Here is a 15,977-nt window from a genome sequence, read left to right as displayed (position 1 = left end):
AGGCTATTGTGGGGGGAAAGTCTCCAGAGCCTCCCATTCAAATGAACCTATCCGGACTCAGAGATCATCTTCTGAGGCCCTCCTTCTGTTGAATGGTTTCTTTAAATGTAAAGGTTCATCATTGTTCCACTCGATGTGTATGTCTTTAAGGGGCCAGAGCAAGGGCCAGAGCAAGATAACGAGAGCCAGCTTTACAGCTGTGAAATGTAGCAGGTGCTGCTGAGTTGTATTTGATTAAGGTGTGTCAGCATTTGGGTGTAGTATATAAGGAGCAGCACCTAGCTCTCCCATTACCCTGGGGGATGGGTTGGTGGTTGGGTCTGGTTTGGTTGTTAATGTATTTAGTGTAAAAGGAGTTTTTGTTTTTCTTATTAAAACCTTGTTTAAGTTATTTTTGAGTCCTTTCTTTTTAATGCATGGTCTCCCCAGCAAGCTCTCTGCAGCGTTACCATACTGCAAACAGCCAACATCTTTGTGTGCCTCCTCCTCAAGAAGTCCGGAGGGTGCAACACGAGAACGGGGCCTTCTCTGCAGTGGCTCCCCGTCTGTGGAATGCTCTCCCCAGGGAAGTTCACCTGGCGCCTTCATTATACACCTTTAGGCGCCAGGCAAAAACATTCCTTTTCAACCAGGCCTTGGGTTGATTTGATTTACATCCTATGCCCTTTTAAAATGTGGGGTTTTGGGGTGGGGTTATTGGGTTGTCATTTTTATTTTTATTATGTATTTTGTGGTTTTATATCTTGATTTTATTCTGTGAACGGCCCTGAGATGTCCGGGTGTAGGGTGATATATAAATTCAATAAATAAAAGTTTTATTTATTTATTTATTTATTTATTTATTTTTATTATTATTCAGTCCCTCATGAATGCTCCTCACCCAGCCTGCTGTAGCAGCTTGGCAGACTTCATTTTTGTTCCACATAACACTGAGTAAGTACATGAACAGAAGTAGCTTATAAGACTGGGCACTGCTTTTTTTCCTAAAAAAAATGTTTAGGGGTACTCTCATTTTCCTACTCATATTGAAATACTGCCCCTCAATAAGGCCAAACATAGATTCACAAAATGTTTAGGGATATGTGTACCCCTGCATCCCCCCCCCCAGAAAAAAGCACTGCGGCTGGGTCAGAACCACACTGCTCCCTTCCCAGCAGGTGGGTCACTGTTGCTTACCTAGGCAGTAGAGAGGTCAGCACAGTGCAAACACGCTGATGGAGTCAGCCCAGCACTCCTGCTGGCGCACTTGCACTGTGTCAACCTCCATTTCAAAAATCATTTCCAAATGGGCTGTAGCTTTCCTATCTTAGCCCGTTCCTTAACTTCTGGGTGAAGCAATTATGCAGAGAGAGAGAGAGACAGTACAAACCACTAGGATTATTACCTCTTCGGACATCTGCAAGAAAAGAAAGAGAGGAGGAAAATTTATAGGAGGGTCATGAAGCTGCAACCAGGAAATCAAATGCATTTTTCTCTCCCCCCCAACAGCCCCTCCTCCAAGTTCCCGCTGATTTTGGCAATGGTGGTGACAACAACAGACTGACATGGAATTGGGATGGCTGGAGAAGTTTAAATACCCTGTATGCCCTACAAGCCCAGTGCCCAGGTAGGGATGCAAACTGCTACCTCTGGGGTCATCAGATGGGCCATTTGAAGAGTGACGGGTTGTGTGTGATGTTTGCCCTGTATGTGTGTGTGTGAGAGGACTCAGCTACACTTGTCAATTATATCGTTATAACTGCATTATAAACACGTGGCACCAGGTGGTGCTGTAGAGCAGTGATCTGTCGCCAAAGGGATTTTCCATTAAGAGCTTTTCATAGCATATTTTTCTATAGCGTTTTTTAAATCTGTATAGATCCAGCAGGAATGTGGGGTAGCCACACCCACCACTGACCCCTGGACAGGTGGCATGGGATGAATAGGGGTCTTGACCAAAAAAAAGCTAGCCACTCCTGGTGTGTATAGGATTGCAACCTTGATTGGTGTTTTTTTATTTAGTATCAGTTGCTGCTGATCCTTCTCAAAAAGACACACACACACACCTCTCCGCAATTTCATTTTTGGATTGTAACTGTCAATGTTTTTAATCACAAGTTGCCCTGAGAGAGTCAACCCACAGAGCGGCAGAAAAGGCAATTGATAAGCTATGATATTACTAACATAGCGGACAGACCACAGCTGGTGGGGCGGGGCGGTGGAGTGGAAGAGGGGGCTTCTTAGCAGATAACATGGAGAGGAAGGACATAGGAAGCTGCCTTGTACCAGGTCAGACCATGAGTCCATCTATCCCAGTATTGTCAACACTGGCTGGCAGGAGCTCTCCAGAGTTTCACACAGGGACATTCTCAGCCCTGCCTGGATGTCAGGGACTAAACGTGGGACTTTCTATATGCAAACAGATGCTCTAGAAGCAGACTACCACCAAGCTCAGGGCCGGCCCATTCATGAGGCAGGCGTCTCAGGCAGTGAAATCCAAGGGACGTCACCACAGAAGCAAGGAGAAGCAGCTGCAGCAGCTGCAGTAGCTGCAGTAGCTGAGCGCCTCGCTTCCTGGGGTCTCGGGAAGATCACGTGAGGCCTCTGCACGATATCAGAAGAAGCTGAAGCCACACATCCCTGGTAAGTGAGGCTTTGGCAGCGCTTAGGGGTGGGCAGGCAGCACCTTCCCATTTCGCCTCAGGTGGCAGAATAGGATGGGCAGCCCCTGTCTAAGCTACCGATTGCTTTTACTTCATCCCCAGGTGGGTCTTCTGGCAAACTTTGTCACCAGACACAATATTTGATCCAGTCGGCCTCATGCACTCACCTGAAAGATGTCATAGCCTATGCAAAGGAAGCCCTTATTGCTCTTGCCCCGGTCCTTCTGCGTCAAGGAGACAAGGAGGGAGCAGGAGGGATGAGGGAGTTGATCCTGTTTTTTCCTTCGCTTCTCGTCCGGCTCCAGCAGTGAAAGGTGGAACTGGGGGTTCATCCAAAAGGTGTCTGCACAGCGAGGAAAACAGGTCTAAAGCCACTCAGGTAACTCAGATACTTGGGCATGTTTGGGGCCTAGGGCTGTGGGAGAAATTGTTTGGGAAACTCCTTGCAGTGACATTGCCTACGCTACTTTGAGGGCCCTCCAGCAGCTACTAAGTTTCTTCTACACCTCACCAGGACATCACCTGCTGAAAGTGCTTTGCGGCTCCATGAACAGCATTGAAGTGCACCAGGTGTGCGCTTTTAACTGCCAGCAGGTAGTGCTATCGCTTCACCCTGTGGAACGCCCTCCCATCGGATGTCAAGGAGATAAATACCTATACCACTTTTAGAAGACATCTGAAGGCAGCCCTGCATAGGGAAGATTTTGCTTGATGTTTTATGATGCTTTTATAGTTATTGGAGCCACCCAGAGTGGCTGGGCGGGGTACTACTACTACTACTACTACTAGTAGTAGTAGTAGTAGTAGTAATTCAAATATGTTTTAAGAAACACTCAGAGCTCATCCACACCTCTTGAGATCTTGGCTCTCACCCTCCATATTACTGCAATTTTGGGCTAGGAACCAGAAGACATTTCCACTTATCAGAATATAACATGCATTTATTGAATCAGCTACAGTGGACGCTTGGGTTGCGAACGTGATCCGTGCAGGATGCACGTTCGCAACCTGCAGCGTTCGCAACCCGCATCTGCGCACACGTGGGTTGCGATTCGGCGTTTCTGCGCATGCACAAAGTGTGATTTAGCGCTTCTGCACATGCGCAACCGCCGAAACCAGGAAGTAACCCCTTCCGGTACTTCCGGGTTTTGACTGTACTCACTTTTAATCTTACCACGAGTAGCACACCACCATGTCCACACAAGCATGCCATGTCCCAAAGGCCATAGAAGAAGAAGAAGAAGAAGAAGAAGAGTTTGGATTTGATATCCCGCCTTTCACTCCCTTTAAGGAGTCTCAAAGCGGCTAACATTCTCCTTTCCCTTCCTCCCCCACAACAAACACTCTGTGAGGTGAGTGGGGCTGAGAGACTTCAGAGAAGTGTGACTGGCCCAAGGTCACCCAGCAGCTGCATGTGGAGGAGCGGAGACGCGAACCCGGTTCCCCAGATTACGAGACTACCGCTCTTAACCACTACACCACACTGGCTCTCTCCCCCACCTCGCCTTTGTTGCATCTGCTCGGGGCGAGGGAAATCTGTGGCCCTCTAGATGTTGCCCAACTCCCACACTCATCGGTCCTAGCCAGCGAAGCCGAGTCATGGATGGATGATGGGAGTTGCAGTCCATCAACCTCTGAAAGGCCACAGACCTGGCGCCATGCCCAATTAATCTGCTCCCAGCTCAGCCCTGCCAGTGCCACTTCTGTCTACTCCCCTGTCCCAAACTCCAAGGATTACCCCAGGCGTTGAAGGTCCGGTGTCCACCCGCAGTGTGACCTTTGACCCAGCTCCCTTGGAAGCAGTCGCCGCCGTACCAGCCAGAGGGGGAACTCTCCCCTTCTAGCCCATCAGTGCGGAAGTGGCAGATCTCCAAGATATCGAAATGATGTATGAAGTCAGACAGTTGCATCCTAGAGAGAGAGAGCAAAACGGGGGGAAGTATGCAACACCATGGTTTTCCCAGTAGTGATGTATGGAAGTGAGAGCTGGACCATCAAGAAGGCTGATTGCCGAAGAATTGATGCTTTTGAATTATGGTGCTGGAGGAGGCTCTTGAGAGTCCCATGGACTGCAAGAAGATCAAACGCATCCATTCTGAAGGAAATCAGCCCTGAGTGCTCACTGGAAGGACAGATCCTGAAGCTGAGGCTCCAAGACTTTGGCCACCTCATGAGAAGAGAAGACTCCCTGGAAAAGACCCTGATGTTGGGAAAGATGGAGGGCACAAGGAGAAGGGGACGACAGAGGACGAGATGGTTGGACAGTGTTCTCGAAGCTACCAGCATGAGTTTGACCAAACTGCGGGAGGCAGTGGAAGACAGGAGTGCCTGGCGTGCTCTGGTCCAGGGGGTCACGAAGAATCGGACACGACTAAACAACAACAACAAAATACTGGGGCAAGGGTTAACCCTGACTGTTCTCTGACTACGGTGGTCCCGCAAATCCTGCTGTCAGTTCATTGGGGTGGTGCTTTTTTTCAGCCAGAGCGTAGTTCCGGCACCTCTCAGGACCTATTTTTCTTGGGGGAAAGGACTGGTTAGGGGTGAGGACATTTGCCTGCCAATTTGGGCATACGTCAACACGAGCTTTTAACCCTTTTAGACACTTCCTTGCAGAACTCCACCCCGCAAAAAAAGAGTTAAGATCTGGGCTCTGTTTCTTACCAAAATTCCCCATCTTCTTGTTTCACATGCAGCTGATCCCGGAGTCCAGGATCCACATAGCTCCAAAGCGGTGAGCTAGGGCAGAGAAACATGGGCATTCACAAACGTACTTCAGTGGAGAGTTTCATAGGCAAAAGTTGGGCTGGATCTACACTGACCTGTTTACCGTTACTAAAACGATATTATGTATATTGTTCTAAAACGTCACAGGTCATACTTTCAAATTAAAATGTTTTTCTTACCTTATCGTTCCCGCCCCCCCGGGTCCAAACTCTGCTGGTTTCTCTGCAGCGCCCTCTGGTGTCGCATTTTAATAACGATTTAAGAATGTTAAGAGCAACGCGTCGTTTGTCACTCTGCGTTTTGAAAACCATTCTTTAACCCTTTCTTTACATTATAAACCGTGAGTGTAGATACGTCCCTGGTTAGCAAAGGTGGCCACCGTCCACACTGTGCAATTTAAAAGCACATTTAACACACATTCAGAGTATGTGGCTTCCCCCTCAATGATTCCTGGGAGGTGCTGAGGATTCTGGGAACTGCAGCTTCGTGAGGGGTAAGCTGTCGTTACCAGGATTTTTTGGGGGGGGGGAATGAAAAGGTTTTGAAGAGACATCTGAAAGTGAAAAGGCGAGGACAATTGCCAAATCTTTGCTGGAAGAGGGCCAGTCACACTAAGTTCCTGACTCCCATTTGTGGACCTGCTTAAGCCTTTTTAACATTAAAACACTCTGGGACGTGAAATGATTACGGGACTTGCCCTAGAAATGGAGGCTGTGGACATGAAACTCAAGAGATCACATCGCTATCTATCAAGAGACCCACATATATCCATCATCTCAGGCACCCCCAAATTTTGCAAGGCAGTATAATGTGATTGCTTGCTCAGAATGCCTCTCCTGGTATTGTGCCCTCTGCCTCTCGTCTTGCCCCAAAGAGCCTCCAGGCAAACTCACGTGTCGCTCCAGCTGCCGTTCCACTCAACCCTGCCCCATGGATTCCGTAATCGCAGCAGCTTCACCTTCTGGCCCCCCACATGGACCTAAGAATGAGCAAAATAAATAGCAGGTGGTCCCTATGTTTTATAGCAGAGAACAGCCAGCAGGGACATTTTTTACACAGAGACCCCAAAAGGAGTTAAAGACCAGGGGGCACTGCCAGGTGCTTAAAAGAACTGAGGCACGGGACACAAATTTGCAAGCGGTTTGCACATTTTGCTATTGCATTCATATCCTGCTTTTCCTCCAGGAAGCTCAAGGCAGTGCAGGTCGTTCATCTCCTCCCCTTTTATAACCCTCTCAACAAGCCTGCGAGGTGGGTTAAAAATGATCGGCAGGGACTGGCCTAAGGTTGCCCAGCAAGCTTCATGGCTGGGTAGAGACTTGAACCCAGGTCTTCCGGACCCTAGTCAGGTATTCTAACCACTTTGCCACACTGGCTTTCCATTGGCCCATGCCAATTCAGATAGATAGATAGATAGATAGATAGATAGAGAGATAGATAGATAGTAAAGGTAAAGGGACCCCTGACCATTGGGTTCAGTTGCAGATGACTCTGGGGTTGCAGCGCTCATCTCGCTTTACTGGTCAAGGGATCCGGCGTACAGCTTCTGGGTCAAGTGGCCACCATGACTAAGCCGCTTCTGGCGAACCAGAGCAGCACACGGAAACGCCGTTTACCTTCCCGCCGGAGCGGTACCTATTTATCTACTTGCACTTTGACGTGCTTTCAAACTGCTAGGTTGGCAGGAGCAGGGACCAAGCAACGGGAGCTCACTCCGTTGCGGGAATTTGAACCGCCGACCTTCTGATCGGCAAGCCCTAGGCTCTGTGGTTTAATCCACAGCACCACCCGCGTCCCAGATAGATAGATAGATATAAATTTAGGCCAACTATGAAATGAAAAGCTGCCCTGTAAGAAAAGCTCTTCTAACAACAACAACAACAACAGTGAGAAAGGAGAAAGGAGGGAGGTGATCCACACTGGTACAAAATATCTCGACCTTGAGAGCCAGTGTACTGTAGTGGTTAAGAGCGGTGGACTCGTAATCTGGTGAACCGGGTTCGCGTCTCCGCTCCTCCACATGCAGCTGCTGGGTGACCTTGGGCCAGTCACACTTCTCTGAAGTCTCTCAGCCCCACTCACCTCACAGAGTGTTTGTTGTGGGAGAGGAAGGGAAAGGAGATTGTTAGCCACTTTGAGACTCCTTCGGGTAGTGATAAAGCGGGATATCAAATTCAAACTCTTCTTCTTCTTCTTCTTCTTCTTCTTCTTCTTCTTCTTCTTCTTCTTCTTCTTCTTCTTCAGCCTTGCAATTTCCCTGGAAGAGGCTGATCTGGAATCTGCCAAGACCTACCTTGCGGAATCCGGTGATGGAATACGCATGCCCTTTCAGCATTTTCTCTGGGGTTTGTAGTTCAGTCTCCTCAGGACCACTAGCCTGAAGAAAATCAGGATGGACAGCACAGTCAGACCCACAACCATCACCCAGAACAATCGGGTGACTAACTCTCCCCCCCCTCCCCCAAATTGTCAGTAGCCTGCAATATGTCTCTGAATACCTGTTGGTGAGATTCACAAGTGAGGGAAAGGTTGTGGCACTCGGGTCCTGCTTGAAAGTATCCCACAAGCATCTGGTAGGTCACTGTGAGAAGAGGATGCTGGACTAGATCCCCTTTGGCCTGATCCAGCAGGTCTCTCCCTAAAGTTACGAGTTTGTGGGTGCCAGACTAGGGTTACCAGACATTCCTGGGGACAGTCCCCGGATTTGCAAATCTGTCCCTGGACAAATTCCGTCCCTGGAATGTCCCTGGATTTGCAAATCTGTCCCTGGGAAACATGGCAGCAGCAACCTCAACAGCCCGAAGCCAGCCTGGTAGCGCAGCTGGCTCTGAGCTGCTGACTGCCGCTGCCACCGCCACTGCCAAAGGGGAACTGGGGACGTCTGGCGGTACAGATCTCCTGCCCCCCTTTTTTTGACTGATAGGGGAGGCTCAGGAGATGTGGGCGGGCGGCCGTTGCCCAGTTTTTTAAAAAACTCTGCACATTTATGTTTCACAGGGTGCAGAAGAAGAGCTTTGCAGCTTGCCTGGCAGAGAAACCGTGTACCCTGCGCCCTTCCTGGGCAACGGCTGCCTGGCCGCCCGCCCACGACTCCCAAGCCTCCCCCGATTTGTGAAAACAAAGGGGGAAGGGGGCAGGAGATCGGGAAGGCTTGGGGGTCACAGGTGGGCAGCAAGCCATTGCCCAGTTTTTTTAAAAACTGCCCATTTATGTTTCACAGGGTGTGAAAGAAGAGCTTTGCACCTTTATACAATGTGCAGGGTCTTTTACCTCACCATCCCCACCACTGACTCCCTGTTGCTACTCAGATTCAAAAAAAAAAGGGGGGGTTTCCCCAGATTCATTGAAAAAAATCTGGTAAACATATGCCAGACTCCTGGATCCAGTAAGAGTTAATGAAGGCTTGGGGTGTTCAGCTGAGTGCTAGATGCTTCAAACTCTTGGATTCAGCAAGTGTTAAAGGTTAATTGCGCCAGGCTAGACTCCAGGGTGACAGGCCATTACGAGAACAAAGGATTAAAGGACTGGGGCCCCTCCGTCAACAGATAAAGCCAGAGGTTAGAGCAGAGAGGTTAGGAGAGATGTGACTTAGAAAGAAACCAAGAGGGAGTGTGGCACTAGAGAGCAAAATTTTATGCCTGCTTGGATCTAAGGAAGCTCCTGCAGCCAATCAGAAGCCACGGAAGCCCTGTCGGACGTTCGGCTTCCAAAAATAGTTCGTAAATGGAAACACTCACTTCCGGGTTTGCGGCGTTCGAGAGCCAAAACGTTCAAGAACTAAGCTGTTCGGAAACCAAGGTAGGACTGTATTTAAAACTTTCAGTCCCCACTCCCGATGTTTTTGGACCTTAATTTTCATCAATCAAGACTGAGAGCTAGTATCGGGTGCTGGGTCTGGCTCAATAGAGGTTTGGGGGTCTCAGCCCTTGGGAGCTGACCCACAGCTTGGTTTCGCCACTGAAGCCGCTGAGAAGATATTGCCAGGGATTTGGGGAGCTGGGTGTGCCGATGACACGAAGCACTGCAACCCGTCAAAGGGAGTGCCCCCCCCGCACCTACCAGAGTGCTTGCTCCCATCATAGAGCGCCTCTTCAGCGCCTCTCGAATGATCTTGAAGAGCTCTGGGTTAGGTGTTTTCAGCAGAAAGATGGTCCCAACTCCGCCGGTGAAGTCCACAAAGGCTTCATTCATCATTCCTAGACTTATACCCTCGTAGGAGCCATTCAGCCTTTGCAGGAAGGAAAAGGCGGGAGTAGAGTAAAAATACAGATTGAAGAGCAGAAGAATGAACACAGGAATCTGCCTTGCACTAAATTAGACCATTTATCTCTTAAGAAAAAGATGCAATTGTCTTCTCTGTACATCCAAGGCAGCGATCTACTCAATGCCACACGTTTTTCGGTCCTGAGGCAACCTCCAACATTCCTCAGATGAAAATGGGGGTGCTCTGTTCTACTTTGGTGTGGGTGGGTGCCCCCCAACCCCATGCCCCATATATAGGCACACTGCCCATGGAATATGGGGAAAGGGTGGGGCTGGCAGAGCTGCCCCAATAGCTGTTACCAAGAGGAGTGTGGAACAATACAGTGCCGGCAAAACGCCTTGGTTACATGCGGTAAAATTGTGAGGCTTCCATCAACCCGCCTTGGGCGTCAGAGGAGGCACCTGTGCCAGATGTTTACAAAGCAGCCCTTCTGTGCCAGCAGCGTAGTCTCTATGGTTGGCAGATGTGACCTCCAAAAGGCCCCTGTGCACCATCGCGAGGCAGGCCCCCCAGGCCGCTCCTGCTGCCGCCATCACCATTGAGTGGATGTGTTGAGTGGTACCGTCTGGCAGAGGTGAAGAGGCAGCAGAGGTTGACACCTGGACCCCGCTCCTCCCCTCCCCACAGGTCCCATTGCGCCACCATGCGAAGCTGGGTCACTGTCTCCTCTCTCCCTGCTCCTCCTCTTCCCTGCTTTCAGAATTTGGGACTTTGCATTGCATAGTGAGAAGCTGCAGTGGCTTAAGGGTTTCACAACAGCCCCAGCATTTTCAGGGCAGTTGGAGACTATGGAATGACAACTCTTTGTACAGTGGTACCTCTTGTTACGGCTAAAATCTGGGTGCGGGGCTACTCTGCCACCCAGCTCGTCGGACTAAGTCCGCGGGTCCCTGTGGAAGAAAATGAGCTCAGCCGGGCACAGGAGCAAACTGCAGAAGATCCAAGTTTATTGTGCAACAGGTTCAAGACGAGATTGAACCCTGAGAAAGGGGTGACATGAACTTTTGAAACTCCCTCCATGTCCCAGAATACAGTGCAAAATACATCCCAGTTACATCATGAATACATTAAGGAGAGGTTGGGTTACACCAGATTAACATATGGAGGAGGGAGGGGGGAATATGCAGAGCTGGAGATATGCGCAGGAGTGCCGGTGATGGGAAGACAATGGTCCATGTATGCATAGTCTGCCACCTGGGATTGCCCGGAGGAAAGGCTTGGCAGGGCACCTTACTTGAGGGATTATGGAGGACAGGGGAGGTGTCATAGAGTCCTAGAGAAATTGAGCAAATTGGCACGTTGATTTTCTATGGATTTTATAGATTTTAGTCCCTTTTGACATTGACAATTGGGAATAAATGGATATATTGTAGCGAAGAAGAAGGTGAAGAAGACATGCCCCCCCCTTCCGTAACACTCTGGATGCAAATGGGATCCATTCCAGAGTCCTGTTTGCATCATGAGCAGAATGCAACCTGTGTCTGCGCATACGCAGGTCGCGATTTGCCGCGTCTGCGCATGTGCGTGACGTAATTCTGAGCGCCTGCGCATGCGCGAGCAGCGAAACCCGGAAGTAACCCGTTCCGTTACTTCTGGGTCGCTGCAGGACGCAACCTGAAAACGTCCAACCTGAAGCGACTTTAACCTGAGGTATGACTGTATTTCGTTTTTGAAAGTTGGTTAGATGAGGGTCTAGCTTAAGGCTGCGCGATATGTTGATATATCGCCCAAAACTGGTTTGAATTCCATATTGTGAGATCGGTTTCAAAAATTTTGGCCCAGCCATATATTGAGAATCATGATGGGTGGGTGCGGGTGGGTGGGGGTGTTTGCTATGCAAAAATGACAATGCAGAGGAAACTGTGAAGCCAGCCAATGCCTCTACATAGCTCCATCCTTATTTCAGACATTGTAATATATTGGTATATGATATACCGAGCCATAGCTTAGGACTCCACTCTCTTGGGGGGCCGAAAAAAAACTAAAGGAAAAAAACCCCTGGATGTACATTTCCAAAATACAAGATAAAATAACACCTACATACAGCAACAGGGACGCGGGTGGCGCTGTGGGTAAAACCTCAGCGCCTAGGACTTGCCGATCGCATGGTCGGCGGTTCGAATCCCCGCAGCGGGGTGCGCTCCCGTCGTTCGGTCCCAGCGCCTGCCAACCTAGCAGTTCGAAAGCACCTCCGGGTGCAAGTAGATAAATAGGGACCGCTTACCAGCGGGAAGGTAAACGGCGTTCCGTGTGCTGCGCTGGCTTGCCAGATGCAGCTTTGTCACACTGGCCACGTGACCCGGAAGTGTCTCCAGACAGCGCTGGCTCCTGGCCTATAGAGTGAGATGAGCGCACAACCCTAGAGTCTGGCAAGACTGGCCCGTACGGGCAGGGGTACCTTTACCTTTACCTTTACATACAGCAACAGTGTTTTGGGTTGTGTATGGACCTATTAGGTCCATAAATTACCATATGGCATATATTGAACACACAAAAACAGCGACAACTGGTTGTTGACAAAGGACAGCTGGACATATAAAGGGCCCCATTACCTTCAGTAGCTTAGGGCCTCATCAAACCTAAATCCGGGCCTGGGTATATCACCATGTTTAGCCAGCCATATATCACCAAGTTGAAAACCAGGTATTGCCCAGCCCAAGTCTAGCTAAAGCTGGGGAACCTGTGGATCTCTGGGTATTGCTTGACTGCAACTCTCATCAGCTGTAGAGAGTTATGACTCTGCTGGCAAAGGCTGGTGAGAAAGGGAGTTTGCCAACACCTGGAGGACCCTCATTGGTGCTTCGCCAGATGTTGTTGGACTCCAGGACCCATCCGCCCAGGCAGTGTGGCCAATGCAGAGGGGTAATGGGAACTGTAGTCCGACAACAGCTGGTAGGCCTCAACTGTCATGGACTGCCCAAATGCAGAAGAGTGGTGGAAGGCACCAGCTGGGGAACCCCCAAGAGAAGAAGGCTCAGAGCCAGGGGATTGGTGGTGGGATGGCAATGAGTGGTCAGAGGGAGAAGAGGGAGAAGACTGGGAGAAGGACGTGTCGGAAGCTGAAGAAGAGACAGGGCTTAGTGAGCGGGGAGAGTCTGTGGCAGAGAGCAGTCCAGAATCAGAGGCAGAAGCGGAGGCTGGAGAGGAGGGTGGCTAAGAGGCAGCTGAAGCATAGCTGTCAACTTACAGATTTGAAAATAAGGGACCAGCAGCCTCGAAAATAAGGGATCAGCAGCCAAAATAAGGGATTTTCCGAACACAGGTATGTTCAACTTCTGAGCCCCTCCGAGCCAAAGGCAGAAAGCCCAGCCAGCAGCCAAACGAAGCCTCAAGCGGTGGTTCCCACAGCGCAGCAACCCGGCAAAGGGGATGCAGCAAGGAAAACCACCGCTGGGAAGGGCTGAGCAAAGGCGAGTCCCCAGGCAACGCGGCCAATTTGATCAGCACAAGGCATGCAAGCTCCACCCCCCAGTCGTTCTTAGACTCCTTATTGGGTGAGCAACGCAGCCAAGCAACACAGTTGGAGCCTCCCTCCTCCCTGGCCGGCAGGGAGGGAGGGAGAGGAGCTGCTTCCTTTGAAACCCGGAAAATTTAAGGGACATCATCAATAAGGGACAGCAGCAGGACACAGCGCTAGGATAAGGGACTTTCCCGCCCAATAAGGGACAGTTGACATCTATGAGCTGAAGAATCCAGGGAGTCTCCTCCTTCTGCTGTGACCAGCTCCCTTCCCCCCATCTCTTGGAACACACAGAGAAATGAAAAAGGATGAGCAGAGATTGGTTGTGCACAGACACAGTCTGCAACTGCTTGGCAAAAGCCCTGCAGAGGGGGGTTCTTAGGCAGCTGTGGGAAGGCAGGGACCTTTTATCCTTACAGCTGCCGCATTTGGGCAAAACCTACTGAGTTGCTGGGGTCACCAGGCCTGCGCTGTCTTAGTTTCTTGAATCAATAGTTGACTTTATCGCTGACCTATGCTTGACTCCGGCTCCCGACAACGCCCAAATTAAGCAGTGCATTAAATAGCTGGTGTTCCACTCACTTGGCGTAGGCTTTCTCCAACAAAGGCATCCAGAACTCATCCTTGTCCTCTGAGTGCACGAAAATCAACTTTCCATTCACAGTGGGCAGAAAGTCATCCACCACGACATCTACCCACTGCCCATACTGCCAGAACTAGGAAGCGGGTGGGTGGGAGGGAAATGAATGAGAATGAGATGCTTTTGATTAGGAGAACCACTGTTCTTTGCCTGCCCTCCAGATGTTGTTGGACTACAACTCCCATCAGCCACAGTCAGCTTAGCCAATGGTCAAGGATGATGGATGTTGTAATAATAATAGTGCTGATTGCAAGGTAACAAAATCGGCTGGCTATGAAAATGGATTAAAACTAGTAGAAGGTTGAGAAGGTGATAAAAAAAGAAGAATGAAGCGGTAACACCAGGAATGTAATGGACATATGCTTGCAACGGAGGAACACGGGTGGTGCTGTAGGTTAAACCACAGAGCCTAGGACTTGCTGATCAGAAGGTCGGCGGTTCAAATCCCCGCGATGGAGTGAGCTCCCGTTGCTCAGTCCCTGCCCTTGCCAACCTAGCAGTTCGAAAGCACGTCAAAGTGCAAGTGGGAAGGTAAACGGCGTTTCCGTGCACTGCTCTGGTTCGCCAGAAGCGGCTTAGTCATGCTGGCCACATGACCCGGAAGCTGTACGCCGGCTCCCTCGGCCAGTAAAGCGAGATGAGCGCCGCAACCCCAGAGTCGGCCACGACTGGACCTAATGGTCAGGGGTCCCTTTACCTTTACCTATGCTTGCAACGGGAGTGGGAAACCTAATTACTTTTGAAAAAATGTATTAAATTTAAATAATTTGGGTGCATTTGTTAAAATTCAAAAACTAATAAAAATTATTTAATTAATTATTTGAAAAAGGATGGTGGGTTTTGTAGTCGAATGACACCTGGAGTCGAATGACATTTGAAAGCCTCCACGATTCCATTCTGACGCTGTAAATTCTGCAATCCCTGCACCTCCGTGGTAGGAAATGGCTTTGCCTGGGCTTCGTTTTCACCCGGCAAAGTACAAGGGTAGCAGTGATGGCAATAAGCTTTGACCAGGGACCTGACTGGACCTCCTGGAGGGGATGTAATGAAAGTCACCTGGAAGTGGAAGATGCCTGCATAGTCTGCCGTCTCAAAACTTTGACTCTGTGGGACCACCCTGTGCAGGAGATGTGGGTACAATGTGAGGGATGCTGCTGCTGCCAGAAACCAACAGTCGCCTGTCAGAGGTAGAAAGAAGATGGTTGCTATTTATTTATTTCTACACTGTTTGAAAGACCAAATGCTCCAGAAAATAGATGCACAACATCTCAGGATTCTATAGAAGGCGGCATCCACACCAGCTTAATTTAATGAGGATGACACAGAGATCAGGGCAAGTTCGTACATCGAGTATTGTGTACATATGACTCCCCCAGCGAAGAATTCTGGAAACTGCAGCTCAGCCCCTCACAGAACTACAGTTCCCAAGATCCTTTGGGGGAGCCACGTGCTTTAAAATTATGGTGTGTGTGTAGCCCTGGGAACACCTGCCTGTTTCTTCTACAAGCAAGGAATTCAACTGAATTAGGAACAAAAGAGAAATTTGGTTTAATGTGCATCATTCCCATGGCCCCAAATACCTTCAGAATTCGTAGTTCTCTGAATTTTGAGATAATGGAAAGTGTGCACAAAAATGAATTGCATTAGGAGGGGGAAATGGCTTGCAAAAAGGTGTATACTGGGCAAAATTCCATATAAAAATATACAGTAGGAGAAATGAACACTAAAATTGTGACAATTTTTTTGCGAGGAAATTCCAAAATAAATAAATCACTAGCCGATGCAGAAATGTGGCAAACTGAATTTAAGATGATAAAAATGCAAAACAGAGAGAAGCCACAATGGAAAGATTTGTCCATTCCTAATATGAATTATTTGATTTTATGGATTCTGGTCAACAAAATGTGGGGTTTCTTGGTGTAGAAATTTTTGTGGATTATACACAGCATGGAAAATAATACCAATTTCTCACCATTTTTGTTGCGTGTTTAACAGCAACTAGATACATAAAGCACGAGATGAAGGATTTGTCATCTTGACGCTAAAGAAAGCTTCGCCTACTGAATTCCTGACTGTCGGACTGCTGTAAAAGGCACAGCAGCAGGAAGCAAACAAAAAGCAGCTCTGTAATAATTTGGTTTATCACTAGTTGTAGGATTGATAAGGAACAAAGAGTTTTGAAACCTTCTCATGTTTGTACAGCGAAGCTGCTTTTCTACACCCCAGACATAAACTAGTTGTTAA

At 49.1% G+C, this 15,977-nt stretch overlaps 1 protein-coding gene across 1 annotated transcript in view; it reads right to left on the bottom strand.

Moving 5' to 3' along the window:
• The window catches only part of CAPN12 (calpain 12), a 36,789-nt gene that overhangs the window by 14,965 nt on the left and 5,847 nt on the right, over nt 1-15,977 (bottom strand). The window contains exons 3-11 of the mRNA XM_053399157.1: nt 14,790-14,911; nt 13,676-13,809; nt 9,429-9,597; nt 7,663-7,746; nt 6,263-6,348; nt 5,307-5,381; nt 4,381-4,553; nt 2,810-2,985; nt 1,385-1,396 (exon numbers count right to left, since the gene is read on the bottom strand). Of these exons, the coding sequence (XP_053255132.1) occupies nt 1,385-1,396; nt 2,810-2,985; nt 4,381-4,553; nt 5,307-5,381; nt 6,263-6,348; nt 7,663-7,746; nt 9,429-9,597; nt 13,676-13,809; nt 14,790-14,911 (1,031 nt within the window). The remainder of the gene's footprint in view (nt 1-1,384; nt 1,397-2,809; nt 2,986-4,380; nt 4,554-5,306; nt 5,382-6,262; nt 6,349-7,662; nt 7,747-9,428; nt 9,598-13,675; nt 13,810-14,789; nt 14,912-15,977) is intronic.

Source organism: Podarcis raffonei, chromosome 8 (assembly GCF_027172205.1).
Source record: "Podarcis raffonei isolate rPodRaf1 chromosome 8, rPodRaf1.pri, whole genome shotgun sequence".
In the NCBI taxonomy this organism is placed as follows: Eukaryota; Metazoa; Chordata; class Lepidosauria; order Squamata; family Lacertidae; genus Podarcis; species Podarcis raffonei.
This window is presented reverse-complemented; position numbering and strand designations above follow the sequence as displayed.